At 38.3% G+C, this 14,786-nt stretch overlaps 1 protein-coding gene across 1 annotated transcript in view; it reads left to right on the top strand.

The window, feature by feature from the left end:
- Positions 1-13,084, top strand: part of ETNK1 (ethanolamine kinase 1) — a 36,467-nt gene extending 23,383 nt beyond the window's left edge. The window contains exons 6-8 of the mRNA XM_054208926.1: positions 1,829-1,989; positions 4,635-4,708; positions 5,964-13,084. Of these exons, the coding sequence (XP_054064901.1) occupies positions 1,829-1,989; positions 4,635-4,708; positions 5,964-6,036 (308 nt within the window). The 3' untranslated portion in view covers positions 6,037-13,084. The remainder of the gene's footprint in view (positions 1-1,828; positions 1,990-4,634; positions 4,709-5,963) is intronic.
- Positions 13,085-14,786: the final 1,702 nt, after the last annotated feature.

Here is a 14,786-nt window from a genome sequence, read left to right on the forward strand (position 1 = left end):
ATACGTGTATATAGCTGTTCATCTGATGGTATAAAAATGTGTTAATGTCTCGTCTTGCAGGCCAGTTATACCCTTCCTTTGCAGCTCTGCTAACCCAGAAATGGGAACAACATGTCCTAAGTTTTGGCAGAGTTAGATAAATACAGAACTCGCAGCTTTCACAGCATCCTTGTGTGAAATGATGAAACAGAGACTCAGACCACTGAGTCATTTCAGTGAATGCTCATTCCACTTGCTCCATAAAAATAACCTTGAGTGTATGCTGTGTTTTTTCAGAAGATGGGGCAACAGGAAAAACCTAGATAATCAGTATAGATGGAAAGTGTAATTTTGTGAATTTAGGGGTCTTAATCTACCAGTTGTTTCACAAACTGCGTGTGTAAGTCTAGGTAACTTAAAAAACATTGGAGTTAATACTTGTTAATTTAAGTATTTGAAGAGCAAGTGTCGTGGTTTAACCCCAGCTGGCAACTAGGACCATGCAGCTGCTTGTTCACCTCCCCACCCTTGCCAGTGGGATGGGGAGAAGAATTGGAAAAAATAAGGAAAACTCATAGATTGAAATAAAGACCAGACCGTTTAAGTAAAGCAAAAGCTGTACACACAAGCAAAGCAAAACAAGGAATTCATTCATTACTTCCCATCGGCAGGCAGGTGTTCAGCCGTCTCCAGGAAAGCAGGGCGCCATCATGTGTAGCAGTTACTTGGGGAAGACAAAATGCCGTAACTCTGAATGTTATCCCCCTTCCTTCTTCCCCCAGCTTTATATGCTGAACATAACATCGTATGGTATGGAATAGCCCTTTGGTCAGTTGGGGTCAGCTGTCCCAGCTGTATCTCCTCCCAGCTCCTTGTGCGCTCCCAGGCTGCTTGCTGGCAAGCTGGTATAAGAAGCAGAAAAAGGCCTTGACTGCTTAGCAACAACTAAAAGCATTAGCGTGTTGTCAATGTTATTCTCATCCTAAATCCAAAACATAGCACTACACCAGCTGCTAGTAAGAAAGTTAACTTTATCCCAGGCGAAACCAGGACAGCAAGTTAAATTCTTTATAAAATATATTTGAGAGGCTTTTTGATTTTTCATCTCGGACTTCTTCTGAGAGTCTGACTACATATTTAAGGAGCAAGTGCAGTAAGAAGACTAAACACACAGAGACTTTTTTTTTTGCCTATGGAGAACAGTTGTGCCTCACCTCTGCTGTTTATCCATCCAGTAAAAATCTGATTTTTTTTTTTTTAAATCTAAATTTGAGTGGATGTGACACAGGAAAGAGTTTAGTTGCTAGGCAATTGCAGTGTTTGTAAAGTAAAGACTTAAAGAGAATTCCCAAATCCTCTGTGAATGATAGCTAGTGAGAGTGGACTGTAATCCAGGTTTGGGACACCTGGCAGACTCCCTATGGCCTGTGACTAAGCACCTCCAGTAAAACAGGGCAAAAACATTGTCCCTTACAAGTCCCTTTTCCTATTAAACGTGTAATATTTGATAAGTATGGGAGGGCTTTGGTTTCATAATGCAAATGCTTTTTATTGAGGCTTCTCTCTAAGCCAAACTTGTTCAGTTTCAAAATACAAGTAGAATATGTATGTGGCTGAAAGCATACAGGATAGACCTTTCGGCTATGTGGAACGCTCTCATTCATGTGTGAGAAATTCTTGCCAACGTGTAACTGATAAAATCAGGTCAAAGTAAAAACCACTGATGTTTGTCCATGTTAATTTGTGCACGTGTAGGGGGTGAGGAGGGGGCAAGTAGTCCAGTAATGTGATCCTACTGGTCTTTTTAGACACCGTAAGGTTCTAATAGGTATTTTTTTTCTTTTTCTAGGAGTAAATGAGGTAGACTACAGCCTTTATCCTAACAGAAAATTACAGGAACAATGGCTGCGATCTTACCTTGAGGCCTACAAAGAATATAAAGGATTTGGCACAGAAGTCAGTGAAAAAGAAGTTGAAGTTCTATATGTCCAAGTCAATCAGTTTGCACTGGTAAATAACAAACTGTTGATTAGAATATATTAAATGTTGTAGAGAAGCCTGCTACCCTATGGAGAAATGTAATTGCCAGTGTCTGAGTGCTGTGGTATGTGAAGAAAAACTTCTTCAGGTTGTTCTATGGAAACTTTCTCTTATGTTGTGTCTTAAAAATTCTCTGTAGACTATTTCTTGTGAAAGAGGCACTGAACATGCAGAAAATGAGGTGAGCTTTTAGCAGGTATTTCTGTTGGCTGTTTATTGGTCTGTCAAGTTCCTGAGTTTGCTAGAGCTTGTGTTAGGTTTGTGTTGAATTTTTTCTTGTAATAGTAAGAAGACAGAAGAGCAAGGTAGTGTGCTTCATGAAGACCTAAAAATCGTCTGACTTTAAAAGCTTTTTTAAAGTGAGGTGATAAAATTTTGTTAAAGTAAAATTTGGATGCTTTTGGAGTTTTTGTAACTTTTTTTAAACAGGTAATTAGGTCACTCTAGAGTCTTTCAGTACTACCGTAACTCTTACCTTGCCTGCGGTGTCTTGGCAAGCGGGAAGTTGCTTTCACGTTTGGTTTTGTTCACCTTAGTGGTTCAAATTGTAACAAAGAGCACATAAAGTCACACAGGTAGTCTCCTGTGGTTCCCTGAAGCTTTGCATTTCTGTAGAGTGCCGGGGCTGGCTGTGTAAGTCTTCTCCACGCTCCTTCTGCATTTTGTGCATTATAAGCTGTCTCTTGTCTGTCAGGGTGTCTTACCCAGACTTTGGATGTAAAAGTTCACTCCCTAGTTCATTCCCTTTGAAAGGGTGGAGCATGTTAAATTTTTATCTGCCTTCAGAAAAATTTTACCTGGCTTTGGTGCCTTGTCCTTCAGAGGAAAAAAAACACATCAAGTGTAATTCATGGAGGTAGAATAAGTCAAATAGGTGTTGCATTGTGTTCTTGAATGCTCCAATTATGTATACTGTGAGAAGTAGTTTGGAGGTAAATGTCTTCCCCAATGTGCGCCCCCGCCCCCCCTGAGGTTTTTATCTCTGTGTGATTTCTGAAGATACTTTACAGATTCACATTATTTTTGTTACGCTTTGCCCCACTATCTCTGATCTTGCTTTGCCTAGAGAATGTAACAGGAAACGTTACAGCAAAAGTGCCTTTTACCCAACAGCTAGATAACTTTATTTTGCTATCTCCTGAAGAATGACATACTAAACTATTCCTGGGAGGACTAAGGCTAAGAAGCCGGTTTGGCCTTATTTAAGTCCTCTGACTAATCCAAGCACAACTCTGTTACTGTAACATCTTCAGTTTTCTGGCAAAAAGCTGATAGTTGCAGTGAGGAAATGCAGTTCATGTTCTAGGAAAATGATTATTAAACAAGCCCTTAAAAAATACTAGCTTGTTCGCTGTTATTCTTTTAAAAATATGTATTAACTGTTACTGTCAGTAACAGTTAACTTCAACTCTCAATTGAACTGTCGACTGAACAGTAACTTCAGCTGTCCCGTTCATTTAGGAAAATCAGATCTGCAGTCAAGTAGGCTGGTGGTCTGTTTTAAAATATATAGCATTGTTTTGTCAGTTTTAAACTATGATCATACTAATGTTTTAAGAGGATAGAGTTCTGTTTAGAGAACAGCTCGAGACCTGCCTATAGACCACACATGAAGCACAAATACTGCCAAACACTTGTGTCAGTCAATGTGGGAAGCTTTGTTAAGAGCAAATACGAACTCAAGTTAATGGATGCTGGTGTAAAATACCAAACTGCTCACTGTCAGGTGAAGCTCTCTAAACTAGAGGTACAAGAAAAATGCACATGTACCTATAGTAGTTGTCATTTCAATGTATTTTCAGGAGTGTGTGCACACATGTGTCTTCTACACTTCTGGTAAAGTGTTACATGCAAGCTTCGGGAAGCCATTTAGGTAATTACTGTAAGCAGTTATTTACCAAACAGAAGTATGAAGTATATCGCTTGTAACCTGGGTGGTCCAGAAATGTCGTCCACAGGGAGACTATCAAGTTCATATGTTTGTTCTTTTGAAGTATGCTAACAATTGTATCATAATGTAATCCGTAGTTTCAATCTGACTACATATCTGGACTCATAATGGAAGTAAGTTTGGAACAGATGAGAAATTTGTGTAAATGCTGATGAGTTAGAGGTTGTCTTGTGTATCTACAGATCATATCTCTTTGTCCAAGTCAGTAGTGAAAGTGAGCTGTAGTTATAATTGCTCTAAAGGGTTGTAATATAAAAGATTAAAAAGGAATTTCATATTTACACTAGAGTTGAATGCATGTAGAATAATATATATTTAATTAGTAACAGTGGAAATAGTCACGTTTCTGTGCATTTTTTTAATGTGGTGTATCTTGTTTTACGATAGTCTATTCAATAGATGCCCTATTTCATAAATGCAACGTTATTTTTTTAAAAAGCGCCATGTGTAGAGTCAGGAGGCCAATGTATTTACTCCTCCGATTGCCAGTAATTAATTCTATAATACTTGTTTACCAGTCTCTTCAGTAAAGAGGTATCAAATAACTTTACAAAAAGATTGAAGTTTGAGAGTTTTCTTGTAGATAACTCTTTGTCTCAATGTGAGAATATGTTTATACATTGGATAATGTTAACCTTTTGCTAATAACTTTTTTTTCTTTCAGGCTTCCCACTTCTTTTGGGGATTGTGGGCTCTAATTCAAGCCAAATATTCCACCATTGACTTTGATTTTCTAGGGTAAGTTTGTTTGCTCCATATAATCGTAGAATGCTTGAGGCTGGAAAGGAACCTGTGGGGCCATCTAGTCCCACACCCCAGCTATCAGAAAATCTGAGGTCTGAGCAACAGACCTGATTTATTTGATCATACTAGAACTCTTAATTTTTAAGAGAAAACAAGATGATAAAAGCTATCTGTCTGCTTTTTGTTGCTGAAAGTTCCCTAAATTAGTATGTACCCCAGGGCTAAAAAACATGCTTAACAAGGCAAGAAGCATAACTAGAGGAGTAAATGTTTTGCGGCATTGAGTGTGGTGGGGTGTTTTTGTGGTTTTTGTTGTTTGTTTGTTTTTTGTTTGTTTGTTTTGTGGGAGAGACAGAGACATAAAAGCCAAGTTGGTCAGTGTGGTGTGCTACCTGTCAGACAGAAGACCTGTGTTTCCAGCTGTGCAAGAGTCAGGAAATGGGGCTCTTGCACAAAAGAGCTTGTTTACTTTTTATTGCATGGAGTGTTGATCTTGGAAATTTCTAATCTTTTTTTTTTTTTTAAAGAGTCTTTGTAATGCCAATGAATGTTAAGTTCTGTTTCCTGAGATGCTGGCCAATAGTGTGTTTCAGGTAGATGTGTGTCTTTGGCATTTTTTTTTTTTTTAATGGTCTTTCATAACAACAAGCAGGGGAACTAATCTCTCAACTGGGGACTTGGCAAGGTGATAAAATTAATCATTTTGCTTGGGAAAAGATAACACTTTAGAATTTTTTGCTCTGACTAAGCCAGTTTACTGGGCTTAGTTGTGTCATTTTGTACATGAGACAAATGTGAATTTCTTCATGTGACTATTGTCAAGTAAAAGTACTTGTTAGTAACCGCTAGATGGCACAAAAAGACAAGTTAAAGCACAGGTTGTAGAACCCAAAACCACATCAGTTTTGAATGAAGTGTCGTTCTCGCAATGGTCAAGATCAGATTTCTTTGGAATTGTAGTTGTTGATTGTTGGACAGTCTGTTAAGAGCTATTAAACACAAAACCACCACCTTTGATAATCCCAGAACAGCATCTGTTTTGCAAACCGTAGTGTGTGGGGGTGAGGAAGTACCATGATACGGTGGCTCTGTTAATTTCTTCCTTTGGCAGCTGGTAATGGTCAATGCTGGAAACAGGGTACGGGGGTAGGTGGACTTGTGACTAGTTCTACCTAGCACGGCTGTCTTTATGTAAGGAGTTATCTGCTCTTAACTTCAAATCTCTCTGTCTCTCTCTCCCTTCGAATAGGTATGCAATTGTTCGGTTTAACCAGTATTTCAAAATGAAGCTGGAGGTCATGACACTAACTCTTCCTGAGTAATGAAGAGGAAGAAACTTTACCAAATGGATAGACAACCCCTGAATCTTTTCTGAGAACAGATACTGGAAAAAAGCTAAACATTTGTTGAAGTTCTGTAATGCTCACTTGGTGGTTCTTGCTTTATAAATAATGCCTCTAAACAGTCCTTCAATGTTAAATTTAATATGAAGAGCATACGTACTGCTGTTGATATAAAACGGATTAGAAACTTGCTAAATCTATAAAAAGTTGTAGAAATGGCAATTTAATCCTTCTTTGTAATTTAACATATGTTGTATGTGAATTATTTATTATAAGTTTAACATGATTCCATTGCTGCTTTCATCAGTTTTTGTAAAAGTTGGGTGCAGACAGTGAAGTTGTTCCAAAGGATTTGTTTAACAACTTATTTTATTGAAGTTGCATTAACTTATATTAAAGAAAACATGGTCAGAGAATATTTTAGATGTATACAAGCAAAATATGAGTGATAATAGACTCGTGGGATCACTAGTGTGCTGTAACTAGGGAAAAAGATTAGGATGATCTTTATTTTTCCCCCTCTTTCTTTTTAAAAAGAAAAAGGTAGCTTTCTATATGATGGTACTTTTATTTTGTATGAGAATCAACCAACTTGCTGAAATGATAAATAACGCTTTGATTTTTCCTTCTTGATGCGTTAAGCTGTAGAAATGTGAGAGTTCTGTGGACACCAGATTCTTTGAGGATACGTACCATCATAGTGTTAGATGGACAGTGCACCATCTCTAACTTCTGTGGGAAAGCTGTTTGTTTATTTAGTGTACTTTTAAAGCAAAAGACCACTATTCCAAGTCTCTATTCCTTTTTGAAACTTGATTCTAAATTTGAACACTATTCTGTTCTCTGTATTTGATGTGCTTCAGCAGTATCTAGCAGACTGGACTATTGAACTGAAGATTAGTGAACAGAGATCCTGTTGCACTGGGGAGCAAGACACTTAGGTTTACAGTTCATGTATTGTTGACATCTTTCTGCTTTGTCATCTTCTAGCCTTGGATTATAGTCTTAAATGCTTGGTCCTGTAGTTGCGAATTCTGGTATGTCTCTTATCTTGGTTTGGTTTTGTTTTGGTTTTTTTTTTTTCTGCTGCAGCAAATTACTTTTCAAAGTCTCCGGTTTGAAGGATAACATGGGAGAAGTGTATGACTTGAACAACGGGGCTTTGATCATCACACACATTTTCTTGTTTCTTAAGGCTATTATACCAAGAATGGTCTGGATTACAAAATGTGAATTGAAAAGAAAATGTTTACTTAACAAAACAATGTATGGAGTGGAAAAGAGGCTTTAAAATCTGAAAGGGGGTGAGGGGGGCAGGAGGGGAAGAAACCCACAACAGAAAAATAAAACCCAACAATGCAGTGCGGAGTTGGGCAGGCACGTACTCAACTCTCATTATACTCTGAAAAACTTTGCACTTTGGTCACATAAGTGCCCACGTGTACAAAGTCTGTGTGTGTGCATATACACGTGCAAACACAAACTTATCTGAAGAGTAAATATTATGGGGAGTCTGTTGTACGGACTCCAGCAAAGATATTTATTCAAAATCGCTTTATGGCACACTGTTGTGTATGTATGTGTATATATGCACACACATATATACATATGTGCTTTACAAAAGCTTGGATTGATTCAGGACAAAGAAAACTGATGTGAATGAAAAATTTTCACCTTAAAAGACCATTTTGAATGGCATTCTGTTATTTTACAAAAGCAAGGTTTGGGATTTTTTTCCTCTTAACTTGTTTATATTAATCTCTGAGTGTTTCTCTGTTACCCCCCTCCCCCCGTCAGTACCTTAGAAGTCCTAATACAAATGGGAGAACTGGGATTTTTTTGTAACTTGAAATTAGGTAACCATTTTCCACTAGCGTTTGTTAGCTGGAGGCTACTATACTGGACAAATTTTCTTGGTAGTTAAATAGAAACAAATAGTGAAAATAGACATTTGTATTTCTGTTTTCCTTCGTAGCAGTTTTAAAGGATGTTGCTAGAGCTCATGCAAGCACTGAAGACTTTAATTTTCTGTACTTTCTCCCTATTGATTTTATTGACATATGTTGCATAATACCCTGCTGTCTTGGTAGTCCCTTTAAGTTCAGTAAGATCTGCTCGGAAGTAAGATTGATAAAGATTTTTTTGAACTCTTATTACTGTTTTCTTCAAGTGATGGCTTTATTTCTGGCAGTGTTGCTTTGTATTTGTGAAATATTTGAAAAAGGTTGTGAAGTTCACTTGGTCTTAAGAAATCCAACACTTGACAGATCCTGACTTTCCCAACAGTTGGCAAAACACATTCCCTTTTCAGGTACCAGTACTATTTAAGTTTGGAGTTAGTGTAATTTTTTTCGGTAGTATTTTTGTTTTTATAGCTCAAGTAGCAATAACTGTAGGAGTGGAAGCTTGCTTCTGCAGAACCAAAGCTCTTCATGAGTGCAGCTCAATCTCATTCTTGTGGAGCGAAGCTCCGCTGAATCCCATAAAAGCACTTTGAAGCAGATAGTAAATACTGCAAGCTTTTCCTGAGCCACTTCGAAGAAGCACAAGGATTATCACAGGTTACAGTGGTTGACTTTGCAGTACTGGTAGAGGCTTTCATTTTGCATGTCGAAATCCATTTTACACACTTAAATGCTGCTTTGCATCAGCTTTCATTACAAGACAAGCGCAGATTAAAACAATTCCTGATAAATTCTGAGGAAATACTGTAAAACTTTTTTCTGAAATGAAACGCCAGTTACCATGGGCCTTGTTCCACATCCGTTTGAGCCAGTAGCACTCGGATATTCTCACTCGCTAAGGAGTATCTACAGGTGTGTTAAGTTTGAAGCAGTAGTTTGCAATAGCATTGCAGATTATAAGGTAGCTTGAAACTGTGAATACAGGACATTCTGAATGTAAATCAGGTACTAGAGCACCAAACTGGAGAACGTGTACTCATTTCAATTAATACATCTCAGTCTCTTTAGTAGCAATGTTAAGATATTTAAAGGAGGACAAAAAGATGACTGAGCTCTAGAAACATCCTGTAGTAGTTTTGACTGTGACTTGCCAAGAAGATATTCTGTTGCCTTTATGTTAAGCTAAGGGCATGAATGCCAAAATTAATAATTCTTACTGTAGTTAAACATATATTGTAAATATAACAAGGATTATTAGTAACGGCATTCTTGCATAAATAGCATCAAGTCAATAGACCATAGTGGCCTGGTTGCTTTTGTAAAGCAGAACAGTGTGAATTTTTTTCTTCTCATTTCTGCAGTCAGATCTGGCTAATCCATGCCTAATTTCTTAAGTCATCTAAGCATTAAAGATTTCTGAACGATAACTAGTCTTTTATCACATAATTTCAACTCTCTTCATTTACGCTTCTTCATTTACATTTTAAAAATACTTACAAATTTGCATTAACCAGGTCTGACTGTGTATGTATATACAACAGTGTAAATAACCATTTGTAAATTAGTGTGAATTGTACTGTATCTTGCATTTATGGACTTGTGTATTGCATTGTATTCTCTCCTATTTTGTAGAAATTTTGATGTAAAGAAAAAAACTAACTCTGTGTGCAGACTTCTTTTGTTAACTTGACCTGTAACAGAGCGTAATAGTTTTATGTTAAGGTATCCATTTATAGCCTTGGGCATCCAGTGTCTTTTTTTTTTTTTTTCCCATTAGCTTTTTTGACATCTTGCTCTTGGGAATGATTCTGGGAATAAAGGAATTTATACAGTACTAAGGTGAAGAGAAAGTCTATTCTAATAATAGGGCAAACTATGTGTCAGAGGTACATGTAGTACCTGTGGTATAGGGAAGGCTGTTAAAATTGATTACTTAAACTTCCAAAAATTTCCTATACGTTCTTGGATGCTGGTGACTTCTAAACATAAGCACGTTGAATTGAAGTACTCTTAAAAGTGTGCGCTTCTGTGGTGACAGCAATTGAGTTAGTTGTGGTAGAAGTCCCCCAGCTTAAATGTTTTTGGTGGATATAACCTTATGATAGGATTAGTTGCTGACTTGTAAATGCTTTTAATAAATGCCCAAATCACTAAAATAGTTCTGCCAGTCATTTTCCTCAACACTAGAGCTATTGGTAGCCCCTTTAGACTATTTGAAACGTACCTGAGGTATTTACCCTGTGTGCCGTTCCCTATCCTTCCTCCCTGTGCCCACAGCCCTACTTCATTAGGGGAAACAAGTGTATAAAAAGCTTCCTTTCCATACTTTAATCCTCACTATTTCCTTTCTGACTAAAATGGTGTTTTATTTTGTCAGTACGTGACTTCTCATCGGAATTTTTGTGTCTAGGAAGTCCCTTTCTGAAGAGGCCTTTAATCTTGGAAGCGTAGGCATAACGAAGCATAGTTTTCCCCAATTGCCTGACTATATTTCACTACTGTTGCTTTTCACTCTCTGTTTTGAGCTCCGTAGTGTCCTTGAGGCTGTCAGTTTATTCTCGTCACTGCTGCGTTTAATAACTCTGCTGGAAAATATTGGTGTGCAAATCTCATTGTCCATCTGACAAATTGATTTTGATGCAGTTTGTACACCCTGGCAGCTTTACCTGCGGCGGACAAAAGGTACACATGCTTATCAGTGTTGCTACTTTAAGTTACTAGGGTCCTGGGAAGTGAGTTTATCAAAGAAATATTGGTCAAGAGGAGGGATGGGCTCAGTAAATATAAGTAAAAGGAAGTAATTCACACAAACTCAAGCTTTTTAATCTAGCGAGGTATTGGATGCGCTTATTTACTTGTATGGTTTAAGGACAAGAGCAAATTGTAAAGGGGAAAGTTGGTTTCAAAATGGCATTCAGATTTCTTTTGAAGTCTTTGGTAGCTAACAAAAGCGTACAAAATATTATTTTGTTACTCCCACCAAAAGAAATCTTAAACCAACTTTGAGTAACTTTCTGATTAAACAAGACTCTGTTCTGTAGCCCAGTGGAATATAATCTCTTTCTTGGCGTAGTCCTTCCTCTAGCATGTAGAGGAGGTTGACCGTGTCTGTCAGCGTTTGAGGTGGCTGCCTATTCTTCATTTGTGTTAAGAATTTTTTTTTGGTATTGTTTACTGTGTTCTTGGATGCCTTCGAAGGCGTGCTAGATTACTAAACTACTGGAATTAGCTACTGTCTCTTATCATCTCTTTCACACCAGGCAGGCTGTAATTGTAGAACAGAAAGCATTTGATCAAACCTTCAAGTAACGCAAGGCTGACGAGTCCCGCAGCTCATTCTTTTCTCCCCTTTTTATTGCTGTGGGCTGCAAGCTGGTTGTTTTCAGGAGTTGGGAAAGATACAAAAAGCCACGACCTTTGGTCTTGTGCAAGGTAGGTGTTCCATTAGCCGACCGCGCAACTTGTAAGAAAGGGGCTCTCAGCAGTGAGAAACCATGCAAATCCAGATGGGACATCTCAGAAGAAACCAAACTTTATGGCTTGTAGACCTCTGGGGGTGGAAAGGGAAACGCGCAAAATGTGTGCACGTGCCAGTTGTATGGAGATGCTCCATCTATGTGATGTGGTGAGACTGGAAAAAGCATTGCCTGATTTTTTTTTTTTTTTTTTTTTCCCCTTAAGTGATTTTTCCAATTGGTCTGATCTGCAGAGATTTAAGTTCTTGTGGTTGGGAAACCAGTCAGCTTGGGGAGGAGAGGGAAGAAATCCAGAAGATTATTAAAGAATTAAAAATTTGGAAAAGATTATTAAAAAGAACACCTAGGCAGTTGATCAACTTGCAACACTTCGGTGTGTGTTGGGCTTTTCTGTGTATTTAATAGTATAGGTGGTGTTCTGCAGCAGATTCTTTAATAAAGGGTTTTTTTTTTATTATTGTGAAATGTCAGAAAACTGGCTGGAATGGGCCTGAAGCCCATTATGCCCTTAGAACAGGTGGCCAGGCTTCACCAGATGACCAAACTTCTGGTTCAAGGTTTTGTGTTGGGTGTTTCTGTAGCCACCTAGAATTGTTGAGCTGCTGTCTCAGATGTCCCTGTGGTGTGGAACTGTGGAACTCTAATTCATGGAGTTCCCAAATATGTTTGAGTTGATGCTTGTAGAGAGATGACAGAGAGAGAACCTGGTGGAAATGAAAAGTTGTGTGAACATTTAGAAAGCAACCATGCTACTTGAAGTCTTAATGAACTTTGAAAATAAACGCTGAAATAACTTCAGGTACTGCACCAGCCTATTTTTGTGGTATTGCAACTATGTTTTTTCTATGTTGTGTGTGGTGTGTTGGTTTTTTTTTTTCTTTCCCCCCACATAGAGATCCATGCAAGATGAAAGAGACCATGGAAGAGAAACAAAAAACATTGTATACAATACCATAAAATGCAGCATAAGCTGAAAAAAGGTGTATGTTTTTAAGCTTTTGGTGGTGTGTAATTCATAAGCGTTATCAAAAAATGGTAGGTGTCAAGTCTTCAGTGTGTGAAAGAATTTTTTTTTTTAAATGTTCATTTTAACATTTTGTATCTCGGATGCAGTCTGTGGTAGTTAAATGCTGCTGCTTTGTACACAAGTGCTTTGAATAGTCTCAGCACCGAGAATGCATCCAACCTTTCTTTATTATGACTTAAAGTTAGATTCATTGGTTCTGTCTCAAGCCTCTTAATCTAGCTATCTAAAAGCCTTTAAACTCTTGCAGGAACAGGGCCGTAGCATATTAGGGATATATTCCGTTTTGTGTCCTTTTTTTTTTTATTGCATATTTTCTAGTGTTCTTTTAAACACAAGTCCATTTGTCCTGTGAATAAAATAAGTTCCATTTACAAATAAGCCTTTGTCACCTTCCAGCACTGTCATACCCCCCACAAGTCCCCATGACCCTTCTTGTATGTTGTGGAGTTTAGATGCATCATTTACCCATTGGAGTGAATTGCATTTCTTCTGAACTAAATGTTATTAAAGCTATTATAAGGCCTTCTACCACTGATTAAATGAAGTCATGTACCTTTCCGAGAGATTTATATTGTGTAAATAACTTCAAACTGCAACAATAAAGTTTGTTTCTAACTGCACCATTAGCATATATTGTGGTGATTTTACTTTCCCCAGGTTTGAAAGCACTTTGGTACGGAATACTTAAGAGCTCTTAAAGGCGTTTGACTTGCGTTCAAACGCATACCTCTTCCTGGGCTTAACAACCCAGCTAAAAATAGATACTTTGAGCCAGGATTTGGCTTGCACAAAGTTAACTCTTTTAAGTTTTGCATATTAAAGAGGCTTGGCCATCGACCACTAAAATGTCACGTCTGGGAGGCAGGGGTTAGATGGAGAACGGCTGTCGGTAGGAATTACTGCCATTGGGGAACTGGAGGAAAACATGCAAAGTTTGGGCTGCTCTGAAGTTTAATTTATGCACAATAAGGGTTACGTTGACTACGTGGGACTCATTTTACAGGCTGATCCATGGCTGAAGAAAGGCTTGGGGTGCAGTGCTAGTGCCGCAACGTTAGATACTTGCTGGGGGGTTAACTGGGATGTTTTGATGTACGTCAACACAACTCTGTTTTCCTCTGTCTTGGTTGTGCACCCTAAAGAGAGTGGTTTTATCAAGGTACAGGTTTTACTTGTGCTCGAGTTACCCTGTGCAGTTGCCTGCAGTGAATTTGTTGAAGAAAACATTCCTTGGGCCAAAGTCTGCGCTCCGTTATGTACCTGCCATTCTTGCTGCTGAAAATGAGAATTTCCTGCATACACTTGATTACATAATTTTGGTCTTGTTCGTACAGAGCTTGGTTAAGGCTTTATCAGAGTTTGTGTATATGTAGTAAGGGACAGATAGAACAATAAAATAAAGGAAAACCTTCAAGTTCCATTGAGTGCAAAAGCAGAGTAACTGTTGGGCTATGGAAAAGCATTGACCCAGCATTGTAGGAGACTGGAGCCCCACGCGTCTTTGCTTAAGTAGGTTTTTGTATATAATAACTCCTTCTAAATTTGCAAGCCCTCCACCTTTTGACCCTGATTATTTTCTGGAAGTGTAATGGTCACAGAGTGATGCTCCGTACGCACAACCGATGCAGCCCGAGATTCTCAAACACTCCAGGCATCGCTGCCTCTCCTTGACCGAAACACGTGGCCTGTGTCCATGGGGCTTTCTGCTGCTGATGTATTACTGCCACCGAATTGGTTTTCAATTTAATAGAAGTTACCCAGGCTATGGGTACCTGGGGCTACTTGTCCCTTCCGAATTGATGCTTAGAGCCAAGAGTTGGTGTTTCTCTTGCGTCCGCTGCCAAAATCCTCGAAACTTTCCACAGAGTGAAGGTGCCACTAGCCTTTGTTTGCTGTCATAATTGCAGCCAACAGGAGATCTCCTGTGCTGATGAACTAATCCATCTTAACGTGATATCTTTCTTTTTTTTTCCCTCAGGTAAAAATCCTTCATTCACAACTTGTCCAGAAAATGCAGAGCAAGTGCTTATGAGCTAGAACTCATCTGTGGGAAGTAACGAAGGGTTTTTTTGAGGCCACTCCAGAAAATATGGATAGGCCTGAATATGTGTTATTTGTTTTCCTCAAGATAAAAATCCAACTACCGACATAAAAAGGTAGGGAAAAGAGCGGCATGTGTAGTGGACTCCAATATGTCATGTATTTATATGTCGACTATAGAAAATGTGCATTCCTAGGAGTTTCTGAGTGAATTGCACATTTACCCTTCATAACGATATAAAGCTGCTTTGTGTTATATAGGATGTCTATAGGTTTATAGGT

The sequence above is a fragment of the Rissa tridactyla genome, chromosome 1, assembly GCF_028500815.1.
Source record: "Rissa tridactyla isolate bRisTri1 chromosome 1, bRisTri1.patW.cur.20221130, whole genome shotgun sequence".
Lineage (NCBI taxonomy): Eukaryota > Metazoa > Chordata > Aves > Charadriiformes > Laridae > Rissa > Rissa tridactyla.